Source organism: Scyliorhinus canicula, chromosome 2 (genome assembly GCF_902713615.1).
Source record: "Scyliorhinus canicula chromosome 2, sScyCan1.1, whole genome shotgun sequence".
NCBI lineage: Eukaryota > Metazoa > Chordata > Chondrichthyes > Carcharhiniformes > Scyliorhinidae > Scyliorhinus > Scyliorhinus canicula.
In genome coordinates this window covers 154,313,912-154,338,862 of record NC_052147.1, presented here as the reverse complement: position 1 = coordinate 154,338,862, position 24,951 = coordinate 154,313,912, and the positions used below count along the sequence as shown (strand labels likewise).

Below are 24,951 nucleotides of genomic sequence, written 5' to 3'. Positions count from 1 at the left end.
ATGAGGCAGCAGTGCTAACCACTGCACCACCGTGCCGCCCTGGGATAGTCCTAGTGTTAAGGGAGTAGGCGGAGGGAGTTCTTAAAATGTATACAGGAGAACGTTTTAGGTCAATATATAGAGGGTCCAACAAGGGATGGCACAGTGTTGGACCTAATTCTGGGGAATAATTGATATGTTGGTGGGGAAGCATTTAGTGATAGCGACCACACCATGGTACAATTAATGCTTGCTATGGACTAAAGAAATACACACGTTGCAAAGAAAGGTTTTGGATTGGCCAGAGCGGATTTTAGTAAAATAAGGCATAGATCTGGCTAAGGTAGACTGGGAAGAGTTGCTTGTGGGGAAATCAACAGAAGAAGTGGGGGGGGGGGGGAGCTTCAAAAACGAAATGGGGAGAGTACAGGCCCAACATGTTCCCTCTAGGGTAATAGGAAGGTGTAACAATCCCAGATAACCATGGATGACCAGAAACATTCAGGATACGATGATGAAGAAAAGAGGCTTTTAACAAGTACAGGGGGTGCAAATGAGTGGAGGCATTTGTGGAGTACAGAAAGTGCAGGATGGAGCTTAAGAAAGCAATTAGGAGAGCAAAGAGGGGATATAAGAAAGTTCTGGTTGATATAAGTAGGGAAAATCCCAAGATAGTCTATACATCAATGGGAAGAGGATAACCAAGGAAAGAGTAGAGCCCATTAGGGACCAATGGGGAATCTGTGGGTGGAGCCAGAGGGCATTGTTTGGGTGTTGAATGAATACTTCACCTCTATCTTCACCCAAGAGAACGATGATGTAGGTATGGAACTAAGGGAGAGAGACTGAGAGGTTCTTGAGCAAATTGACACAGGGAGTGAGAAGGTCTTGGAGGTGTTGACAAAAGTGGACAAATCTACAAGCTGGTTGAATTGTGTCCCAGGTTGCTGTGGGAGGCAAGGGAGGAGATTGCAGGGGCTCTGACCCAAATTTTTAATTCCTCTCTGACCATGGGAGTGGACTGGAGAACGGCTAATGTTCACAGGCAGCATGGTAGCACAGTGGTAGCACCATAGCTTCACAGCTGCACGGTCCCAGGTTTGATTGCCGCCTTGGGTCACTCTCTGTGCGGCTTCTGCACTTTCTCCCCATGTCTGCGTGGATTTCCTCTGGGTGCTCCGGTTTCCTCCCACAGTCCAAAGATATGCAGGTTAGGTGGATTGGCCATGCTAAATTGTCCTTATTGTCCAAAAAGGCTTAGGTTGGGTTACTGGGTTACGGGGATGGAGATGTGGGCTTTAGTAGGGTGTTCCAAAGGCCGGTGCAGACTCGATGGGCCGAATGACTCCTCCTGCACTGTAAATTCTATGATTCACTATTTAAGAAGGGTTGCATAAATAAGCCAGGGTATGGAAACTATTGGAAAAATTCTGAAGCAGAGAATCTATCTCCACTTGGAGAGGCAAGGTTTGATCAGGGATAATCAACATGGCTTTGCCAGAGGGAGGTCATGCCTAACAAATGTGATAGAATTTTTTGAGCTTGGGTGACCAGTTGTGTAGGTGAAGGTAGTGCAGTTGATGTAGTTTATATGGATTTCAGCAAAGCCTTTGACAAGGTCCCACATGGAAGACTTGTAAAGAAGGCAAATGCATTTGGGATACAGGGTAATTTGATGAGGTGGATTCAAAATTAGTTGTAAGAGACAGTGTGATGACAGATGGCTGCTTTAGTGACTGGAAGCCAGTGACCTCCACAGGGATCTGTGCTGGGTCCCCAATTATTCAGCATTTATATAAACAACATAGATGACTATGTGGGGGGTAGGATCAGTAAGTTTGCAGATAAACACAAAGATTGGCTGGGTGATTGACAGTGAGGTTAAGTGTCTTGGGTTACAGGAAGATATAGATGTCATGGTCAAATGGGCAGAAAAGTGACAGATGGAATTTAACCCAGTAAAGTCTGAGGTGATACATTTTGGAAGGAGAAGTTTGACAAGGAGGTAGTCAGTGAACAAAATGACAATGGGAAGTTCCGAGGAACAAAGGGTCCTTAGCATGTTTGTTCATAGATCTCTGAAGACGAGAGGGCAGGTTAATAGGGTGGTGAAAAAGACAGATGGGACACTTGCCTTTATCAATCGAGGCATAGATTACAAAAGAAGGGAGGTTGTGTTGGAATTGCATAGAACTTTGATGAGGCCTAAACTAGAGTACAGTGTGCAATTCTGATAATATTATTGGAAAGATGTGATTGCACTGGAGGGGGTGCAGTAAAGATTCACCAGGATGTTGCCCAGAATTGAACATTTCAGTTATGAAAAGAGGCTGGATAGGCTTGGGTTGTTCTTGTTGGAGCAGAGAAGATTGAGAGGCTACCTGATCGAGGTGTACAAGATTGAGAGATATGGACAGGGTGGATAAGGAGCAATTGTTCCCCTTGAGGGGTCACAACTTCAAGGTGAGGGGCAGGACGTTTAGGAGGGATGTGAGGAAAAACTTCTTTACCCAGAGGGTGGCAACGGTCTGGAATGCACTGCCTGGGAGGGTGGTAGAGGCGGGCTGCCTCATAGCGTTCAAAAACCTGGATGAGTGCTTAGCACGTCATAACATTCAAGGCAAGACCAACTGCTGGCAAATGGGATTAGGTTGGCAGGTGAGGTGTTTTTTCATGTGTTGGTGCAGACCCGAAGGGCCTCTTCACTGTATTTACTGTGATTCTGTGATTCCAGCATGGGTATTGTGACAAATCAACAAAACTGATCTCGTGTTTGAGCCACTCCTGTTGCTGTGTGTCTTCCCCTCATTCCACGGCATTTCCTACATCTGGTCTGAAAACTATCTGCCCAAAGTAACTAACATGTCTCTTGCAATGTGATTTCCTGTGTCCAACACAGTCGCTTCTAGAGTCCCTTCCAAGAAAGGTAGGAAGACTTGAATTCCTATAGCGCCCTTCACTTCCACGGAACATCCATATCACCACAACCGATGGAGTACTTTTGAAATTGTTTCATAGAACAGAATTTGAATATTGCTGGAGAGAGGGAATGCAGTCAAAGTTTTTCATCTCGCACTCATCAGGTCAGACAAGAATGCCAAATTTCAAACAATCACAATTTATACTACAGGAGAAAAAAGTGCTTGACAGGTTGGCAAGTTAGATAATTTGGACATTCTGAATTCTCCATCTGTACCCGAACAGGTGCCATAATGTGGCGAAGTAAGGCTTTTCACAGTAACTTCATTGCAATGTTAATGTAAGCCTATTTGTGACAATAAAATATTATTATTATTATTATTATTATTATTATTATGTCAACTCTGGTCGAGGCTTTGCCATGGAGAAAGCTTGGGGAACTATCGGTTCCCCGAGCTCCCGGGTAGGCTTGAACATGTTCCTTTTGTTTGCACAGAACGGATCCCTGTGTGTGTATGAATGTCGCTTATAACAAGTGTAAATGAGCCACTTTACAAGCTCACAGGTGCCTCTTTTCAGCAATGCAATTAAGATGAAGTAGCTGTTGTAATATAGAAAATGCAGCAACCAATTTATGTATAGCCAGCTCCCACATAAGGAACACACACCGAGAAAGGGGTGAACTTCAACCCCAGAGTGAAGACTTTATGACAGGAATTTGGTGAGAGTGCAAATTTGCAGGTAAGTTGTGTGTTTGTGTCAAACTGAGTTAACTTGGTGCTCCATTATTTTTTTTAAATTTAGAGTACCCAATTTTTTTTCCAATTAAGGGACAAGAGGGAAGGGTACCCTGTTTTTCCAATGCAAAATTAGTGTTTGTACTGTTTAGCCTTGTATATATTTTTTACTGTTTTAATAAAAAGATATAGCCAATCCACCTACCCTGGACATCTTTGGGTTGTGGGCGCGAATCCCACGCAGACACGGGGAGAATGTACAAACTCCGCACGGATAGTCGCCCAGGGCCGGGATCGAACCTAGGTCCTCAGCACCGTAATCAGGAATGCTAACCACTGCGCCACCGTGCTCCAATGATGCTCCAATTATTAAAGAATTGCCAATCAGTTGACTCTTCAGCATCAAGCAGTTGTAAGGAAGCATTCATTATGGTGTTGCTGAGGGTTGACTGGGCAGTGAAAACTGGTGGGTGGGAGATCAATATTGACAGGGTATCTCTGCAAGAGAACAGAGTGAACAGTTTTTTAAAAATTACTTTTAATCCATCTACCCAGCACATCTTTTTGGGTTGTGGGGGTGATACCCATGTAGACACGGGGAGAATGTGCAAACTCCACACGGACACTGACCTGGGGCCAGGATCGAACCCAGATCATCAGCATCGTGAGGCAGCAGTGCTAACCACTGTACCACCGTGCTGCCCGACTGAACAGTTAAAAGGAACAAATTGTAAACAGCGTGGAAACTTTAAAATGGGAAAATGGTGATAGTGGGAATTAGGTGCGGGGAGGGGCGGGTGCTAAGTAATTTAAACCAAGGGACTACAGTAAAACAGAAAGAGGAAGGGGAGAGTGGAAAATGCTGAGTAAAGAACACTTTAAATAAATAGTTCATTTTAGTAAAGTGGCTGGGCAGCTGAGACCTGTTGCCTACAAATGTGTCCTGGCAACAGGTCTCAGCAAACATAGAATTCCTACAGTGTAGAAGGAGGCCATTCGGCCCATCGAATCTGCACCGACCCTCTGAAAGAGCACCCCACACAGGTCCAATACCCCGCCCTATCCCTCTAACCCCACCTAACTTGCACATCTTTGGACAGATTACACAGGATGGAGAAGGACTGAGGTCCTACACATGGGTTTCAGCAGCTGGAAAGAGGCTAGAGAGAGATTTATTATGATCCGCAATATACCACCTCGGTGAAATCAGATTCCATTATAAATATGAAACGGCAACTGGACCTGGACGTGAAGATCAATTTACAGAGTTGTCATTTGGTGGTAAGGATGTGTCGGCCACGTACATGAAGCCCCTGGGTTAACATAGATGTATCAGTACACTGATGAGTCAGCATTGTTTTGATGTCCGCTCTTTTACGGAAGAGATGTTTGTATTGTATTGCTGGGTTTATTCGACATGTTGTAATCTGAGTTCTGTCCGAATTCCGTGCCTGCTTCCCCCTCTTGTTCTTTTTGGTTTGTGTCCTCCCTCACACTCTTTTGCTCTCCTTCACTGTTTTCTCTCTTCTTTGTTTTGGTTTGTTCACCTATTGTCTAGATCCATTAGAGGGCCCTTGCCCAAATATGAGACTTACCCACCTTCCTTATACAAGTAATGCCAATCTTGAACATTCTACTTGCAAAACTCTGCAGTCGTGCAGTTTACCTCCTATTTTAACTTTTTTTCCCTTTTGGTAGAGAGGATGCATGGAAGTTGTCAGATTTTACCCAATCATAAACCTATTGCACAAATGCAGCTGTCTTCCTTGTTTCAGGGGTGAGAAGTACATGGGCATGTGGTTGGATGATGTTCGCCATGGCAACGGAGTTGTGGTCACTCAGTTTGGCCTGTACTACGAGGGTGCCTTCAGCAACAATAAAATGGTGGTGAGTCTTTCTTCATGAAGCACCGTAGCTCAAGTGGATAGCACTGTGGCTTCACAGTGCCAGGGTCTCGGGTTCGATTCCCCGCTGTGTCACTGTCTGTGCAAGGTCTGCACGTTCTCCCCGCAAATCATCGTGAATGACTATGATTTGGTGGCCATTACTGAAACATGGTTAAAGGATGGTCAAGACTGGGAGTTAAATATCCACGGGTATCAAACTATTCGGAAGGACAGAGTGGATGGTAAGGGAGGTGGTGTAGCTCTGTTATTTAAGGATGACATCCGGGCAATAGTAAGGGATGACATCGGTGCTATGGACGATAAGGTTGAATCCATTTGGGTGGAAATCAGGAATAGTAAGGCGAAAAAGTCACTGATGGGAGTAGTCTATAGGCCACCAAATAGTAACATTATGGTGGGGCAGGCAATAAACAAAGAAATAACTGATGCATGTAGAGATGGTACAGCAGTTATCATGGGGGATTTTAATCTACATGTCTATTGGTTTAACCAGGTCGGTCAAGGCAGCCTTGAGGAGGAGCTTATAGAATGTATCCGTGATAGTTTCCTAGAACAGTATGTAATGGAACCTACGAGGGAACAAGTGGTCCTAGATCTGGTCCTGTATAATGAGACAGGATTGATTAATGATCTCATGGTTAGGCATCCTCTCGGAAGGAGCGATCACAATATGGTGGAATTTAAAATACAGATGGAGGGTGAGAAGGTAAAATCAAATACTAGTGTTTTGTGTTTAAACAAAGGAGATTACAATGGGATGAGAGAAGAGCTAGCTACGGTAGACTGGGAGCAAAGACTTTATGGTGAAACAGTGGAGGACCTTCCAAGCGATTTTTCACAGTGCTCAGCAAAGGTTTATACCAATAAAAAGGAAGGATAGTAGAAAGAGGGAAAATCGACCGTGGATATCTAAGGAAATAAGGGAGTATCAAATTGAAGGAAAATGCATACAAAGTGGCAAAGATTAGTGGGAGACTAGAGGACTGGGAAATCTTTAGGGGGCAACAGAAAGCTACTAAAAAAGCTATAAAGAAGAGTAAGATAGATTATGAGAGTAAACTTGCTCAGAATATAAAAACAGATAGTAGAAGTTTCTACAAATATATATAAAACAAAAAAGAGTGGCTAAGGTAAATATTGGTCCTTTAGAGGATGAGAAGGGAGATTTAATAATGGGAGATGAGGAAATGGCTGAGGAACTGAACAGGTTTTTTGGGTCGGTCTTCACAGTGGAAGACACAAATAACATGCCAGTGACTGATAGAAATGAGGCTATGACAGGTGAGGACATTGAGATGATTGCTATCACTAAGGAGGTAGTGATGGGCAAGCTAATGGGGCTAAAGGTAGACAAGTCTCCTGGCCCTGATGGAATGCATCCCAGAGTGCTAAAAGAGATGGCATGGGAAATTGCAAATGCACTAGTGATAATTTACCAAAATTCACTAGACTCGGGTGGTCCCGGCGGATTGGAAATTGGCAAACGTGACACCACTGTTTAAAAAAGGAGGTAGGCAGAAAGCGGGTAATTATAGGCCAGTAAGCTTAACTTCGGTAGTAGGGAAGATGCTGGAATCTATCATCAAGGAAGAAATAGCAAGGCATCTGGATGGAAATGGTCCCATTGGGCAGGCGCAGCATGGGCTCATAAGTGCAGGTCGTGCCTAACTAATTTAGTGGAATTTTCTGAGGACATTACCAGTGCGGTAGATAATGGGGAGCCAATGGATATGGTATATCTGGATTTCCAGAAAGCCTTTGACAAGGTGCCACACAAAAGGTTGCTGCATTAGATAAAGATGCATGGCATTAAGGGTAAAGTAATAGCATGGATAGAGGATTGGTTAATTAATAGAAAGCAAAGAATAGGGATTAATGGGTGTTTCTCTGGTTGGCAATCAGTAGCTAGTGGTGTCCCTCAGGGATCAGTATTGGGCCCACAATTGTTCACAATTTACATAAATGATTTGGAGTTGGGGACAAAGTGCAATGTGTCCAAGTTTGCAGATGACACTAAGATGAGTGGTAAAGCAAAAAGTGTAGAGGATACCGGAAGTCTGCAGAGGGATTTGGATAGGTTAAGTGAATGGGCTAGGATCTGGTAGATGGAATACAATGTTGACAAATGTGAGGTTATCCATTTTGGTAGGAATAACAGCAAAAGGGATTATTGTTTAAATGATAAAATATTAAAACATGCTGCTGTGCAGAGAGACCTGGGTGTGCTAGTGCATGAGTCGCAAAAAGTTGGTTTACAGGTGCAACAGGTGATTAAGAAGGCAAATGGAATGTTGTCCTTAAATGCTAGAGGGATGGAGTTTAAGACTAGGGAGGTTATGCTGCAATTGTATAAGATGTTAGTGAGGCCACACCTGGATAATTGTGTTCAGTTTTGGTCTCCTTACCTGAGAAAGGACGTACTGTCGCTGGAGGGTGTGCAGAGGAGATTTACTAGGTTAATCCCAGAGCTGAAGGGGTTGGATTACGAGGAGAGGTTGAGTAGACTGGGACTGTACTCGTTGGAATTTAGAAGGTTGAGGGGGGAATCTTATAGAAACATTTAAAATTATGAAGGGAATAGTTAGGATAGATGCGGGCAGGTTGTTTCCACTGGCGGGTGAAAGCAGAACTAGGGGGGCACAGCCTCAAAATAAGGGGAAGTAGATTTAGGACTGAGTTGAGGAGGAACTTCTTCACCCAAAGGGTTGTGAATCTATGGAATTCCTTGCTCAGTGAAGCAGTCGAGGCTCCTTCATTAAATGTTTTTAAGATAGAGATAGATAGTTTTTTTGAAGAATAAAGTGATTCAGGGTTATGGTGAGTGGTCGGGTAAGTGGAGCTGAGTCCACAAAAAGATCAGCCATGATCTCATTGAATGGCCTACTCCTGCTCCTAGTTCTTATGTTCTGATGTTCTTATGTCTGTGTGGGTTTCCTCCGGATGCTCCAGTTTCCTCCCACAGTCCAAAGACGTGCAGGTTAGGTGGATTGACCATGATAAAATTGCCCTTAGTGAGCAATAACCCTCTTAGGAGGGGTTATTGGGTTACGGGGATAGGGTTAAGTGAGGGCTTAAGTGGGTCGATGCAGACTCAATGGTCCGAATAGCCTCCTTCTGCACTGTATGTTCCATGTAATTCCGCTGGATGAAATCTTGTGTTACTGACTGAACTGTTCCTGCTGGATCTGAACTCCTTGTTTTGTAACTGACACTGGCCTTATCTCTTGTGCTTTGTCTCACCTTCAGTCCGATACCTGGCAGCCTGAAGCACCTCCTGCTTCTTAATTATTGATCCAAGTATGGACTATATCTAACTCAACATTTAAACCGCCCTCAGCAGGGTCGTGGGAAGAGCATAGTTGTGTCGTCATTCTGTTACGAGACTAATAGTCCATGTTCTATGTTCTAAATCCCACCAAGGTAGCTGGGATATTTAAATTTGGTTCATGAAATGATAAGCCCCAAGTCTTTAAAAAAAAATATCTATTGTCAGTATTAATTTTTTATTTTTTATTTATTTTTATAAATTTAGATTACCCAATTATTTTTTCCAATTAAGGGGCAATTTAGCGTGGCCAATCCACCTACTCTGCACATTTTTGGGTTGTGGGGGCGAAACCCACGCATACACGGGGAGAATGTGCAAACTCCACACAGACAGTGACCCAGAGCCGGGATCGAACCTGGGACCTCAGCGCCGTGAGGCGATTGTGCTAACCACTAGGCCACCGTGCTGCCCTATTGTCAGTATTAATGACTGAATTGTCATAAAAACCGCTCTGGTTCACTAATGTCCTTTAGGGAAGGAAATCAACCACCCTTATCTGGTCTGGCCTACATGTGACTCCGAACCCACAGCATTGTGGATTCTTAAATGCCCTCTCTCTGAAATGGCCGAGAAAAACACTCTGCTGTAAAAAGATGGGTAATAATTCCTTGCCTTGCCAACAACAATCACAGCCTGCGAATTATTTTATTTTTAATTTTTTTAAAGAAGGGCCACTGGTCATAATTTCTCAATACCAGGATGAATTTGTGGGCAGGAGTTCCCAAACAAACAACAGCAAGAAGGCCTGTTTAAAAAAAAAATAAAAAAATAAAGGAATAAAATCATTTTGGTTCCCATAGATTAACGGAATGAGTCGACGTGGGGCAGATACAGGTTAATATAGGCTGAGTTGATGCATTCTGGGAAAATAAACAAGGAATAGAAGGGAGCATACACAATGGATAGTCACCGAAGAGTGTGGATGAAGAGCGAGATCCCTATGGGGTTCAAATATATAATTCCTTGGAAATGTGAGTGCAGGTGAATAAAATGATGGAAAGGCAGAATTTGGGGCTTTGGAGAAAGGTACCAGACACAACCTAGAGCAGACAGTATAGATTCGGGGATGTGAATTATGGGGTTGATTTCTTTACCCTGCCCGCCGCAAGAACACCACGGGCGAGACGCTGACAAAGAAGAAATCAATTTGCCTCGGGATTGTCTGTCTGGTCACCGGGCAAATGCAGCCAGAGAATCCCGCCCATGGTTTTGAGGAGAGATGAGATACTGTGGGGAGTATTTCCATTGGAACAGAGTAGAATGTGAGGTGATTAGTGGAGTTTTTAAATTATGAAGAGTTGTGATAAAGGAGACATTGAAATATTTTTCCCTCTAAGGAGTCAGTGATAGGCAGCCATTTGTTTAACATGGTCACCAAGAGAATAAGTGGTTTTCTTTCCACAGGGACGTGGGCTGTTTCAAATCATAGAAACCTTCCAGCACAGAAGGAGGGCCATTTGGCCCATTTTGCCTCTGCTAACTCTTTGAAAGAACAGTCATGATTAGTGTCACATCATCACTTTTACTCCTATCCCTGTGTAAGTTCCTCATCCTCTAGTAACTGTCCAGCTTCAAAAAAATATATTATTTATGGAATCCCCTTCCATCACCTTGTCAGGGAGAACATTTCAGATTCCAAGAACTGGGATGGGGAAAACAACAGGGGGATAAATTTCTCATCTTCCCTCTTGAGATTTGAGGATTCAGTCTATAACACTGATTAAAACAGGTTGTTGAGTTGGGAGATGTGTGCTTGCAATGTGCAGCACTTGGAATAAATATAGATGCGTGCAAAGGTTGGGGCCTGTTGTCAAGGGAGCCTCGCCTGGCAGAGGGTGGGAAGCCTGTGGTGAGAGAACCTCTGCCTGAGGAGGGTGGGAAGCCTGTGGTGAGAGAACCTCTGCCTGAGGAGGTTGGGAGGCCTGTGGTGAAGGGAGCCTCACCCTGCAGAGGGTGGGAGGCCTGTGGTGAAGGGAGCCTCGCCCTGTTTGGGGGGGGGGGGGTTGCTGTTGTAAAGGGAGCCTCCGCCTGTGTGTACTGACCAAAAATTATGTACCTGCTTCACTTGTCCAGGGCTATGGTATCCTGCTCTCCGAGGATGACACCAGCTTCGAGGGAGAGTTCTCTGATGACTGGATCTTAAATGGAAAGGTAAAGCCATATGATTGTAGGTTATAGTATGAGCAATATTGGGGTAAAATTCCAGTCAAATTATTCTAATGTCGCGGAGAAAATCAGACAGTAGAAGAGAGAGACTAAGGATAAGGTGGGTGATACTTCAGTTGGAGTATGTGATGAGTGATGTCACACAAGGAGCTGTGCGGGGGCCTCAACTATCCTTGCGTTATATTTATTAATTAATTTGAATAACAATCAGGTGTCAAAGATCCATGTTTGCTGATTGCAAAGATTAATGGCAGAGTGTAAAAGGGAGCATAGGGCAGCACGGTGGCGCAGTGGGTTAGCACTGCAGCCTCACGGCGCCGAGATCCCAGGTTCGATCCCGGCTCTGGGTCACTGTCCGTGTGGAGTTTGCACATTCTCCCCGTGTTAGCGTGGGTTTCGCCCCACAACCCAAAGATGTGCAGGCTAGGTGTATTGGTCACGCTAAATTGCCCCTTAATTGGAAAAAATTAATTGGATACACTAAATTTATTTTTAAAAACGGAGCATAAAATTACAGAGTCGTCGTAGAAGGTTGCTGAGGTTAGCCATGGTAAAGTTGCTGGAGCCCCCCCCCCCCAACCCCCACACAACACTCAGACACACACCCTCCGCAACAAACAGCTCCTCAAATATTATCATGAACGGCCTTCACCGTACCTCAAAGCCGTCTTCTGACACCCTTAAGGCAAACTTAACTTTTTTTCAACCAGAGAAACTCGTGCAAGTCTCCTGGTTCGGCTGCAACCCCCCGTGACGTATCTGGCCTCCAATTCAAAAGAATCTGTCGCCGGGCAATCGGAGAGGCTGGGGTCCGGCTTCACCTCGGGCCCCTCGATCCTCGATAAGGTCCCAAATACTGTCACCAGAAGCTCTCTAACCTCTCGCAACCCTAAAACATGTGAACATGATTCGCTGGCCCCTGCCCACACCTCACAACCATCTGTTATCCCTGGGAAGAACCCATTCATCCGAGCCTGAGTCATGTGGACTTTGTGCACCACTTTAAACTGAATCAAGCTCATTCTCGCACAGGAGGAAGTTGTGTTCATTCGCCGCATCACCTCACACCAGAGACCCCATCCGATCTCCCTCCCCAACTCCCCCTCTCATTTCCGCTTAATCCGAATGTCGACAGCTCCTTTTGCGCAAAGTCCCGCAATGGGGCCGTCACCAAGGCCCCCTGAAACCTGAGCCCCTACAGGCCTTAACCTCTTTCACTAACCGCTTCAAGTTCAACCTATTGAGCATTGTGGCCCACTCGTACCTTACCTGAATCCCCAGATACCTAAACCGCTTCCTTGTCACCTTAAATGGTTGCGCCCCCAGGTTCCCCCCCCCCCCCCCCCCACCCTGCTGCATTCACGCACTAACAGATTTTAAAAACAGCTTCTTCCCCGCTGTTACCAGACCCCGAAACGACTCTAGATGGACTGATCTGATCTCACACATCTTCTCAGTTACTGAATAGTGCTTCACCCGATGTCTGTGTCTTATGTATTTACATTGTGTATTTATGATTGCCCGATGTTTTTTTTTTCATGTATGGCATGATCTGTCTGAACTGTGCACAGAACAATACTTTTCACTGTACCTCCATATAGATGACAATAAACAAATCCAATCCACCGGGAAAACCTCACTTTCCCTACGTTCAGCTTATAGCCGGAAAAAGCCCGAATCTCCAACAAGCCCATAATTCTGCCCATACTTTCCAACGGATCCGACACAAACAACAACAAGTCGTCCCTCTACAGTGATCCCGGTGCTCCGTACAACCCCTCACCACTCGGCCAACGCCTGAAAGGCCATTACAAAGGGCTTGATCGCCTCCGCAAATAACAACGGTGACAGCGGGCACCCTGCCTCTTCCCGCTATGCAACCCAAATTAGTCCAAATTCGTCTCGTTTGTTTGAACACTAGCCACGCGGGGGAGGGGGGCGCATACAACTATTGAACTCGTGCCACAAATTGCGGTCCCAACCCAAACCATCCCAGAACTTCAAACAGGTACCTCCACTTGACCGGGTCAAATGCCGTCACGTGTTCATGGACACAGTAATCTCTGGCTCCCGTCCCCTAACAGAGTCATAATTCCATTCAGCAACCTCCTAATGTTACTAGAGAGCTGCCTCCCCTTCAGAAAGCCAGTTTGGTCCTCTAAAACCATCTTCGGGACGCACCCCTCCAACCTATACGCCAACATCTTCGCCAGGACATTCGTGTCCATGTTTAGCAACAAAATGGGTCTGTAGGACTCGCACTCCAGTGGGTCCTTTTCCTTTTTTGGGGTCAACATAATTGATGCTTGCGTGAACGTAGCCAGTAACTCCCCCTTTTCCACCGCCTCACTAAACATAGTCACCAGGTGGCGGGCCACCTCCGTCGCAAACTGCTTGTAAAACTCCATCGGAAAGCCTTTCAGCCCTGGGGCCTTCCCCGACTGCATTTACTAATACATTCTATCACCTCCCTTAACCTCAATGCCGGCCTCTTCCCATCCCTCAACTCTGGCAACTCCAACCTATCCAGAAACCGCCCCATGTCTTCCGCCTCCCCACCGCTCAGCTCTGTACAAGCCCTCCTAAAACGCCTTAAACACCTCACTTATCCTCTCAGGCTCCAACACCGCCTCCCCTTCTCTGTCCTCACCTGCAAAATTTCCCTGGACGCCACCTGACACCGCAACTGGTGGGGCAACATACGATTTACCTCCTCCCCATACTAATTCTGCACCCGCCTCGCCGTCCGCAGCTGCCCCACTGCCTTGTCTGTTGTCAACTGGTCAAACAGTCCCTGCAACTTCTTTCTCTCTGTCAACAGCTTCTTTGTGGGGGCTGAGTATCTCCTGTCCACCTCCACTGTCTCGTCCAATAATGGCCGGTGCCCTTCTCTCTTCATCCTATTCCTAAAGGCCTTGAATGAAATAATTTCCCCTCGGACCATCGCCTTCAAAACCTCCCAAAACGTAGCTGCTGACGCCTCACCATTCTGGTTAAGCCCCAAGTAGTTCATAATCGCCACTCTCACCTTCTCACAAAACTCCTTATCTGCCAATAGTCCCAAGTTCAACCTCCACCACAACCTCTGCACCTGTCCCGAACAAAGCCTCACATCTAACCTGTGCGGGGCATGGTCTGAGATCCTAATTCCTGCATATTCCGCCACTACTGCCCCCATCAGCACCGCCTGGCTCACCACGGAAAAATCAATCCTGAAATACACCCTATACACATACGAGAAGAAGGAATACTCCCTTCTTCCTGGGTTCCTAAACCTCCACGGATCCACCATCCCCATCCTTTCCATGAACCCTCCCAGCTCTTTCGCCATTCTTGACCTTCCCAACCACCTAGGGCTGGACCTGTCCAACCAACTTCGGCTCCATTTCACAACCATGATCAACTGGTGAGAGTCCAGGTCTAGAATCACGCCCAGTAAATGCTTTACAAAACCAACATCATCCCAATTAGGCACATTCACGTTTACCAACAACACCAGCGTCCCCTCTAACAACCCACTCACTATCAAAAACCTGCCCCCCCCCCACACACCTCCTTGGCCACAGTAAACCCCGTATTCTTGCTCAACAAAATGGCCACCCCCTTGACTTTGAATCAAACCCTGGATGAAACACTTGTCTCACCCATCCCTTCTTCAGCCTCATCTAATCTTTCACCCGGAGATGCGTCTCCTGCACGAAAATCACCTCCGCGCTCAAGCTCTTCAGGTGTGCGAACACCTGGCACCTCTTGACCGGCCCATTTATCCCGTGGACATTCCATGTCGCAATTCTCCTCGGAAGCTTATGCCTCCACCCCGCTGTAGTGTCCACCACTCTTGGGTTCTGCCTTGCCCATTAATGCCCTGCTCATGACCACACTCATCCTCCATATCTGCCACCTTGCAATCCCCCCTTCCTCATAACCCATCCCCCCCCCCCCCCCCCCCCCCCCCCACATCGGCGAACAATAACAAAATCCAACTTTCACGGACATAACATCAATCCAAAGTCACCATTCAGCTCTCCCCCAGTTTATGATCCCTGATAAAGTCATACACCACCTCCGGTGTCCCAAAGTAATATTCCTGGCCATCATAGGATACCTAAAGTCTGGCCAGGTACAACACCCCGAATTGAATCTGTCACCGGGACGTCACTGTCCTGGCTTTATTGAACCCCGCTCGCATCCTGGAAAACTCCACTCCAATGTCCTGATAAATGCAGACTGGATTTCCCTCCCATTCACAGACCTGTTTCTGCACCTGGCCCACCTCAGAATCTTTTCTTTGTCCAGAAACTTTTTTTCTGCACAGTCACTGCCCACGGTGGCTCCTCTGTTCTCGGTTTCTGCCTCAATGACCTCTGGGCCTGGTCCGTCTCTGGGCCTTTTCCAGTACCTTCTCCTCCACCAACCTGGCCAACATCCCCGTGGCGTAGTTTGTGTCACTCGTTTCCTCCACTTGTTTCCTCCATTCCCTTCAGCAGACCCACAATCCGCAGGTTTTGTCACCTGGACCTATTCTCCTAGTCCCCCACCTTCGACCACAGCGACTTGCACACATCCCTAAGAATCGACACCTCCGCCTACTGTTATGGGCCAGGGTTGAGAGAACCCCAAAGTGTATCATGGAGTTCACTTGATCCACAATTTTTTTTTTTCAGAGGGGCAGAATTTATTTCTCAACAGAAACGAAAACTTTCCAACCATAAATTATGTCAAACAGGATACGTTCATTCATTGGAGGCAAAGAATGTCTTATAAGGGATTCTTAACTCTGTCGGGTTTGAATATAGGGGTTGGGGGGAGGAGTAGATGGGGAAAGGGGGGGTTCAGTCTTATGGCAGTCGCAGCCCCCCGCGCCCCCCCCCTCACTTGAACAGGCCCCCAAAACAGGGACAGAATCATTTCAAACCGGAGACCGTGGCGATTAATCCCCGAGAGTGGGGCACCAGCCAGAGTGTTGTAGTACAGTGCCTGTATTGGGGAAGCAGGGAGAGGAAACAGGGAGATCTCAGCACGCTCACCAGCATCCAGCTGGGAATGCATCAACCTGTACTTCAGAGAAGAACACGTGCATAAGGAATGGTTCATTGTCTAAAAATCCCCTGTAAGGCAAGTAATACATCTTTTGGAAAAGAATTTGACACACAATTGAAAAAGTGTTAAAATTGGAAGGGACCGGTAATTGGGAGCTTCCCGGGCCATGCGCTGAGGCGTTGCAGGGGCTGGAGTGGGGTGGGGGTGGGGGGTGGAGGGAAAGATAGAGAGTGCCTTTAGGGCACCCCAACCCCCATCTTAATGGGGTAATTTTTGTGAACAATGAGGCTGGAATTGGGACGATTGGCTCCTCGAGTGAGGAATTGGGTGGATGAAGAGTCTGGAAGGCAGGAAACATAGAGTTCAAGCGAGTTTGGTGTCAATCAAAATTCACAGTCAAGATACGCAATGTGTCGAGTACAGTCCAGGTTAAACATATATGGTTGATTTGTATTCATGAGTATGATCCACAACTTTTAATAGATTGTGGTTATGGGGAGCACACGGGCCTACTTTACAGGTGTGATGCAACAGAGATCAACAGTACTTTTAAATTAAAACAATGTTTATTTATGAAACCAGTTAACACTTTATTAACCAACAATAAATATCTTAAAAACTATTAACACCAATAAATCACCCAAAGAATACAGCACTCGATAAGTAACTCTTAATCTTTCCTTGCAACATCCAAAAGACAAACAAAAACCATTTTTACAGAAATACATCAGGTTTAACTTCTCGACAGAAACAGATATTATTTTTAAATCACCAAAGGATCTGGAGAGTCTTTAGATTGCAGAGCGAGAGACTAATACACCTTCCTGCTGTGACTGCAGCTATCCAGCTCTCAAAACTAAACTAAAACACACCCTGTAGCAGACAGCCCAAAGTTAAAGTAAAAGCAGACAGACAACCCAGCTCCACCCACTCTCTGACATCACTGCAGCTATTTGATAAACACCCATTTCTTTAAGGTACATCCACTACAGCTATTTAATAAACACCAAGTTCTTAAAGGTTCTCTCACATGACACTACAAAGACACAATACTCTGGTCAGACACCATCTTCTCACCTCCTGGATCATCGCTCCTGTGTTTCATGGCACTTTTCCAGGGTCCCGTAAAGAGGTGTCATTGCCTCCGATGAGTCGCTCTGCATTTCCTTCCTTTGCTGCCAAAACTCCTCTTTAATGAAGCCCATCAATTGGCAGGGGATAACAAAGCAAAGAAAGATTTGCATTTCTGTAGCGCCTTTCACAACCTTGAGACGTAACAAAGTGCTTTGCAGCCAATGAAGCGCTTTTGAAATCATAGTGTAACTACAGTGCAGAATGAGGCCATTCAGCCCATCAAGTCTGCACTGTCCTCCAAAAGAGCACTCGAGCTAGGCCCACTCGCCCACCACCTAACCGTTGGCCATTAAGGGACAATTTAGCATAGCAAATTCCCCAAACTGCTCATCTTTGGATTGTGGCAGGAAAACGGGAGGAAACCCACGCATGCACGGGGAGAAGGTGCAAACTGGTCATTTGCTTTGGTGATGTTAGTTGAGGGATTTCCAGTGCTGCTGTTCTCATTGGTTTCAAGTTCTATGTTTGACCCCCGAGATATGTTAGTATCAGTAACTTTAGATCCATTAAAGTTAATGGGGATGTGGTTGGAGATTTTACCTGGGCCCTGAGACCCTCGAATACTGCCTAAGGAGACTTCAAACTTGGACATCCCGGGTTAGATGCTGTGCTTTACATCTGGAAATGTCTAGTACCTCGCGAATAAATGTGACTTATCCAGATGTTTGTATCTGCAGGGGATCCTGACCATGCAAAATGGCGATTACTTTGAAGGATCTTTCAGCGGAGAGTGGGGCACAGGGATTAAAGTTGCCGGAACGTACTTCAAACCCAATTTGTATGAAGACGACAGGGAGAAATCCCGTGTGTTGTAAGTTGTATTGCTTTTAACCAGAACCGTCTAACCCAACCAGCCGCTTTGTTTCTGAGCTCGGTCTCCTTTGGTAGATTGTCCTAGGGTCTTAATTATTTTAACTATTATAATCACAGAATTGTTACAGTGCAGAAGGAGGCCATTCAGCCCACCATATCTGCACTGGCTCCCCAAACCAGCATCATGACTTGGTGTCATGTCATTTACCCTGTACCCCTGCACACTGTTTCTGCTCAAATAATCATCTAATGCCCTCATTTTTTTTCATAAATTTAGAGTACCCAATTCATTTTTTCCAATTAAGGGGCAATTTAGCGTGCCCAATCCACCTAGCCTGCACATCTTTTGGGTTGTGGGGGCGAAACCCACGCAGACACGGGGAGAATGTGCAAACTCCACATGGACAGTGACCCAGAACCGGGATCGAACCTGGGACCTCGGCGCCATGAGGCAGAAATGCTAACCACTGCGCCACCGTTCTGCCATCTAATGCCCTGTTGAATGCCTAGATTGAACCGGCCTCTGCACTTCCAGGCAGCGCATTCCAAACCCCAACCACTCACCGTGTGGAAAAGGGGCCTCACGGTAGCATGGTGGTTAGCATCAATGCTTCTCAGCTCCAGGGTCCCAGGTTCGATTCCCGGCTGGGTCACTGTCTGTGTGGAGTCTGCACGTCCTCCCCGTGTGTGCGTGGGTTTCCTCCGGGTGCTCCGGTTTCCTCCCAAAGATGTGCGGGTTAGGTGGATTGGCCATGCTAAATTGCCCGTAGTGTAAGGTTAATGGGGGAATTGTTGGGTTATGGGTATACGGGTTACGTGGGTTTAAGTAGGGTGATCATTGTTCGGCACAACATCGAGGGCCGAAGGGCCTGTTCTGTGCTGTACTGTTCTATGTTCTAATTGTGAGAGAATTCTGTGGTGCATGTCCAGTTCTTGATGAGTGAGCTGCAGGAATCTTGCTGGAAATTGTGACAAGATTTAAATGCAGCTAAGAATTGAAGAAACTGAATTTTGCTTTGATCATCTCGTCCAACAATCTGTCCTCTTCTCCCGATTCCCACTTGAAAGCGCAATTCCTGGTTGCTTATTGGTGGTGGGTGCGTGTAGATGTTGCCCATCTCCAGGTAAACAGTGAGCAAAGTAGTGATTAGTTCTAGGAATCATTAAACTGAATGTTATTTGGCTCTCCCATCATGCACCTTATGAGCAAGGGGGGTGACACTGGGCAACCAATCTGAGTGTTCCCCCTTTGTACATGGGGCATTGAAGTGATTGGAGTGTCACAGCTGCCCTGCCCATGATCTACAGACTCGGCTCAGACCAACCATCACCCCAGCTCCATTTATAAAAGCGAGGCACCACAAATATAATTGGCTCTCTACCTGTCCTGCAGGGGAACTGTTTTGCAAACAACCTCAGGTGCATGAACAAAGACGGGGAGCACGATTCTCCGGCCTCGTTACACTCTCGCTCAAGTGAAACCGGGCCGGTGAATAGCGGGAGAGGCCAGAAATGGGAACCGCATCAGGTGCCAAATAGCTTGCGATGTAACCGGCCCGCTCCTGTAGGCAAAATCGGTATCTCGCCGGAGATTGGCAAACAAACAATTATCAGCACTTAAGCCCTATTTTCATTAAATTAATGAGAGCCACCCCTTATCCAACGGCCTCCCATCATTCAGCGGCCTCCCCAGCAAGTGCTCACGCTGGCGCCGATTGGTGCTCCTTCTGAAAAAGGTGAACCTGGCAGAAGGGCTTCCGTGGGGAGCTGAGGAGGTGAGTAGCCATCATTGCTCACAGGCAAAGAGCCCAGTGGTGCTGGGCTTGCTCGGTGGGGGGGGTGGGGGACCCTCGGTTGGGTGTGGGAGACCCTCCACAGGGGTAGGCTGTCATAGGAGTGTTGGGGGAAGCGCTGGGGGGGCAGTCGCGCATGGTGCCTCCATGTCGACTCCTGGATCGTATTTACCCATTCCAAGGGCAACCCTTTTCCCTGCCCATCTGCCCCAACGATCACCTACAACCCCCGCCGAGGCCTCTGGCCGTGCAGCTGAAGACTATTGCGAATAGAGAATTGGCAATTGTGGATAATGTGCATTTTATACATCCCAAGTGTATTCCCGTGAGTGGACGGGCTATGTAGCACGTGGGAGTCACCTAGCATCCCAATCACACCCTGATTCCTGGACACTGTGACTGAACACTGCGGGAGGCAACGCCACACACGCAGCAGCCAACATCCGAACACCCAGGGGATGGGCCACAATCCGGAGACATGTTCTCGGCCGGTGGGTGAGTGAGTGCCACGGGGTGGGGGAGATGCCTAGAGAGAGGTGCCAAGGGTTCGGAGGTCAGTCCACATTGCAGAAGAAAGTGACAGAAGCATCACAAATGTTTGTAATGTGTAATACAAGTCCCTACTCTCCCAATGGTTCTGTGCCCTTAGTGGCCCTCAATGTGCTTGGCCCTCCTCGCTCTACCACTGTGACTAGGTGTCTCCCCAGGATGCACATCTGAGGTGGAGGCAGCTGGCTGCTTTTCTCATCCCAAGTCTTCGATGCCCCTGGCGGGCGTCCCCTGGGGGCTCTGAGGCTTAGCTGTCCCATGTACTAACTTTGAGTGGGGGTGGGGTGAGGGGGGAGTAACAGGGAACAGGACATCCTTCCCTGCCTCCACTGCGTCTAGGAGCCTCCCCAGGTCAGCGTCCCCGAATCTTGGGGCTGGTCTCCTCGGCGTGATTGTTGCGAGTGGCTGGGGTTGGCTGAGTAAGTGCAGCTGAAGTGCTGCTCGACCTTGTTAGCAGGGGGCTGGCGAGCACAGTCCCGGCGAAACAGTTGGCTAGTCACAGCCTAGCCTGACCTCCCTCGCACTCTCACTTTCCAGCAGGGGGAGCCATTGTTAGAATATTTCACCCAATAGGCTGTTGCTTTTTGAAATTTGATGCTCTGATTCCCTATGTGTGTGTGTGTGTCTGTCCGTGTGTGTGTCCATACCCATGTTTGTGTGTCCGTCCATGTGTGTGTATATATATATACTGGGAGTAATACTAGTGCTGCACTATTCCCAGGCCAATCAATCGGCTCTGTCCTCTCATCATGACATAATGTTGATGTCTTCACGACACCAGGAGCCATATTGGGGGTGGGGGCCCCAAGCAGGCATTCTTGTGGCGCACCAGGTAGCCTCCCTACTTCCGACCAGAATCTCCAGCTTCAAGCTCCACTCCACGACTTGATGAAGGACCGTTGATAACATGGCCAAACTGGTTGATTGTCTAACCTGCAATTCCTTCCCAACACTCAGAAAATGAGTGGGTGTTTATTGGGCAGTGCACATTCCTGCACCTTCTGCCCGTCGTCCTGCACATTCCACCATTCATTCATGAAATACTATGAACTGAAAGTCTGGATCGGAGGTCGTTTGCATGTTTTGATTTGCAAGACTGACTTAACTGAGTCTCATAAAATCTAAGGTTACACCAACTCTGCTTTGAGTGACTAAAGAGATTGGTGCTTGTTGGTTGATCTCTCGTCCTGCATGTCATGCTCTCGGTCTTGGTCCCAGTTCTGCTTTTGCTCGTCACCAGACATTTTAATGTGTTCACAGGAGGTTGGGGAAACTGGCGGTGCACCCTGATGAAAAATGGAAGGCGATGTTTGATGAGTGTTGGAGTCAGCTTGGCTGTGAGTGTGCTGGGCAGGGCGACATCAAGAAGGCCTGGGATAATATTGCAGTTTGTCTCACCACGAGCAGACGGCAGCACAAGGACAGGTAAGTGTCGAAGGACAGAGGGTTAGAGTGCCCCGACCACTAGGTCTGATGGGCGTGTAATACAGCATGAACGCAGTCCGAATCAGGGCAGCAAACTTGGCCTGAAAGTTAAACCAGTGACCCAGTATCTTGCTCCAGTTCATGAAGTCAAAGGCTGTTTGTTTAGAAATGTTTTGCTGCAGTCGATGTCTGTTCCCCTCTCCACAGCGGCCAGTCCTACGCTTCTATGTTGCTTATCCAGCTGCTTATTGGTAAAGCCTGTTGTATCAATACTCCATTCTTCTACTGCCTTGAGTCAGTACTCTCGCCTACATCAGCAACTTGTAGGCTCATGCCCCATTAAAGAGACTTCAACACAATCCAGGCTGACACTTCAGTACAGCAGAGAGAAGTTTTAACATGAGACATTCACAGAATCATTATAGCACAGAATGAGGCCATTCAGCCCATCGTGTATGCACTGGCTCTCTGAATGAACAATGCATCTGGTACCGCTCCCCTGCCTTCTCCCCATAACCCTGCACGCACTTCCTTTTTGGATAAAAATCCAATTGGTTCTTGAAACTCTCAATTGAACCTGCCTCCACCACACTCCCAGACAGTACATTCCAGCTCCTTGCCGTTCAGCTGGGTGGGCTAGTTAACGGGACTGAAGTGGGGGATTGTCAGGAGGGGGATGGGTTTGTTTGGGAGGGGGGGGAAGGGGAGGGGTGCTGACAAGGGTGTGGTTGCCGTGGCTCAGCTGGAAAGGAAGGGTGGGCCAGGAGGGTCACGTGACCTGGGTGGGGGGGGCTATCCCAAAAGGGGATATGGTTGACCGGAAGGCGAGGGAGAAAGGGAGCCCCCTCCCCCGGCCAGCCAGGCTGGTCGTGTGCAATGTGAGGGGGCTGAATGGGCCGATCAAATGGTCACTTGTGTTCGTGCACCTGAAGAGTCTGAAGACAGAGTGGCGTTTTTTGCAGGAGACGCACCTAAAGATAGGGGACCAGACAAGGTTGAGGAAAGGATGGGTGGGTCAAGGGTTCCACTCGGAACTAGATATGTAGACGGGGGGGGTGGTGTTGTTGGTGAGTAAGCGGGTGGCGTTCGAGTGGGGAATACTGTGGCCGATTCGGGAAGGGGTTTGTGATGATTAGTGGGAAGCTGGAGGGGAATGCCGGTGGCCCTCATAAAAGTTTATGCTCCAAATTGGGATGATCTGGTTTTTATGAGGCAGATGCTGGAAAAGATTCCTGACCTGGACTCTCACTGGTTAATTATGGGGGGGGGGCATTGTAACACTGTCATTGATCCAGGATTAAACTGGTCGAGGTCGGGGAAGGTGTTGTCTGTGGCGAGGGAGCTGAAGGGGTTTATAGGGCGTGTCCAAAGCTAAAGGGGTTCTGGCAGGGTTTTGCAGATGTATAATGTCCAAGGTGTTGGGAGTAAAGGTGGCCCCGAGTCCAGAGGTAGTGATATTTGGGGCGTGAGATGACTCAGGAGTCATGGGGCGAGCGAGGTCGATGCCTTAGCTTTTTTCTCCTTAATAGCTCGGAGACGGATCTTACTTGGATGGAGGGACTCGGAGCTGCCGAAAATGGTGGGGTGGGGCGGGGGGGGGGTGTGTGTGAGTAACCTGGTAGAATTCCTGAGGTTGGAGAAGGTCAAGTCCGTCTTGAGGGGGTCGGCTGGTGGGTTCGCTCGGAGGTGGAAGCTGTTCATTTGACTTCTCTAAGGAGGTTTGAGGGGTCAGCAAAAGGGGGAGGGGGTGTCTCGGGGTTAAAATGGGGAAGGCAGGATGGGAGGAGGGAGCATTGTTGGGGAGCAGGGCGGGGGGTGGGGGGGAGTGGGTATTATTTTTAAGGTTGCATAATTTTACTTCTACTTCGTGTTTGTTTTTTATGAAAATGCCTGAAAAAATCTATTTTTAAATATATATAATGTTTCTGTAATGCACCCTTGGGACCTTTTATTAAATTAAAGACCATATATAAAATCAGGTTATTGTTGTTCCACAATCTGTAGTTGGTTCTTGAACCCTTAAGGTACAAGGGATTGGCATTAAATGCACCTCGCCCGTGTCAAACAATTCTGTTTTCCAAAATGCTATTCTCTATTGAAGATCTGAGCAGTAATGAGTTTTCAAAGATGTTTCTTTTTCTTTTGACTCCCAAGCCCCGATTTCAGGAGTCGATCTCATACGCAAACCTTGGAGAGTTTGGAAGTTATCCCTCAGATTGTCGGCCCCCTCACCTTGGATAAATATGAGACCATCAGGAGATATTTAATGAAGGTATTGAAGTTTAATCTTCGGAGTTGTCATTAGATTGTTCTGGTGCCTTAATCAAAGCAAATAGATGTGCACAGAATAATGGAGCGAAGGCGGTTTTGAAGACGCTTTAGTAAATGGGAGAAAAATACTGGACCCGACAAAATGTAGATTGAAATTGAAAGGACTGGGGGAATTGGCATAGAAGGACACCCAAGGTGAAGAAGGTAATGGCGGGATCTTTCTCACCAATGTGCTCGGAGAGTGCTGCTTTGAAGTTCTTCAAACTTCAGATGGCGTATTAATGAGATGTTGCAACAAGCAGCTGTTGCAGGTAGCTGTGTGCGTTGCCCATAATATCTCTTCTCCACTGGAGGGCTCACTCAGTGTGTTGGGATGTGTACACGTACAATTACCATTTGCTTTCCCCTTGCAAACTAGAATCTAACTCCTGTCCTTTATTTAGACATTCATTTGGTAGCACATAACTGAGTATTGCTTAAAAAAATACACTCTGTCAAAGCTTTTCATCATGCACTCATCAGATTAGTATGAAGGATGCCAAATTTCAAAGAGAGCAACCATTATACTGCACAAGAAAAGGGTGCTGATTGGTTGGCAAGCTGACTGTGGTCAAGGTGTTGCCATGAAGAATGCACGCGACAACTATTGTCCCCAGGCTTTTGTTTAATTCAAAAAAAAAAAAGTGGAATGCCTGGACATTTTTCTTTTTGATAGCAGTGAATGGGTCTCTGCGCATGCATAGATGTTGCTTTGCACAAGCATAAGTGAGCCACAATCTGAGCCAGACTGATAAATTGTAATTCTTTTAAAATAAGTTTAGAGCTCTCAATTATTTTTTCTGATGAAGGGGCAATTTATCGTGGCCAAACCACCTAACCTGTACATTTTG

General features: G+C 47.0%; 1 protein-coding gene across 1 annotated transcript in view; it reads left to right on the top strand.

Moving 5' to 3' along the window:
• als2b (alsin Rho guanine nucleotide exchange factor ALS2 b) overlaps positions 1-24,951 on the top strand; it is a 191,511-nt gene that overhangs the window by 147,680 nt on the left and 18,880 nt on the right. The window contains 5 exon segments of the mRNA XM_038787998.1: positions 5,411-5,522; positions 10,944-11,021; positions 17,888-18,021; positions 21,626-21,790; positions 23,945-24,062. Coding sequence (XP_038643926.1) covers positions 5,411-5,522; positions 10,944-11,021; positions 17,888-18,021; positions 21,626-21,790; positions 23,945-24,062 — 607 coding nt within the window.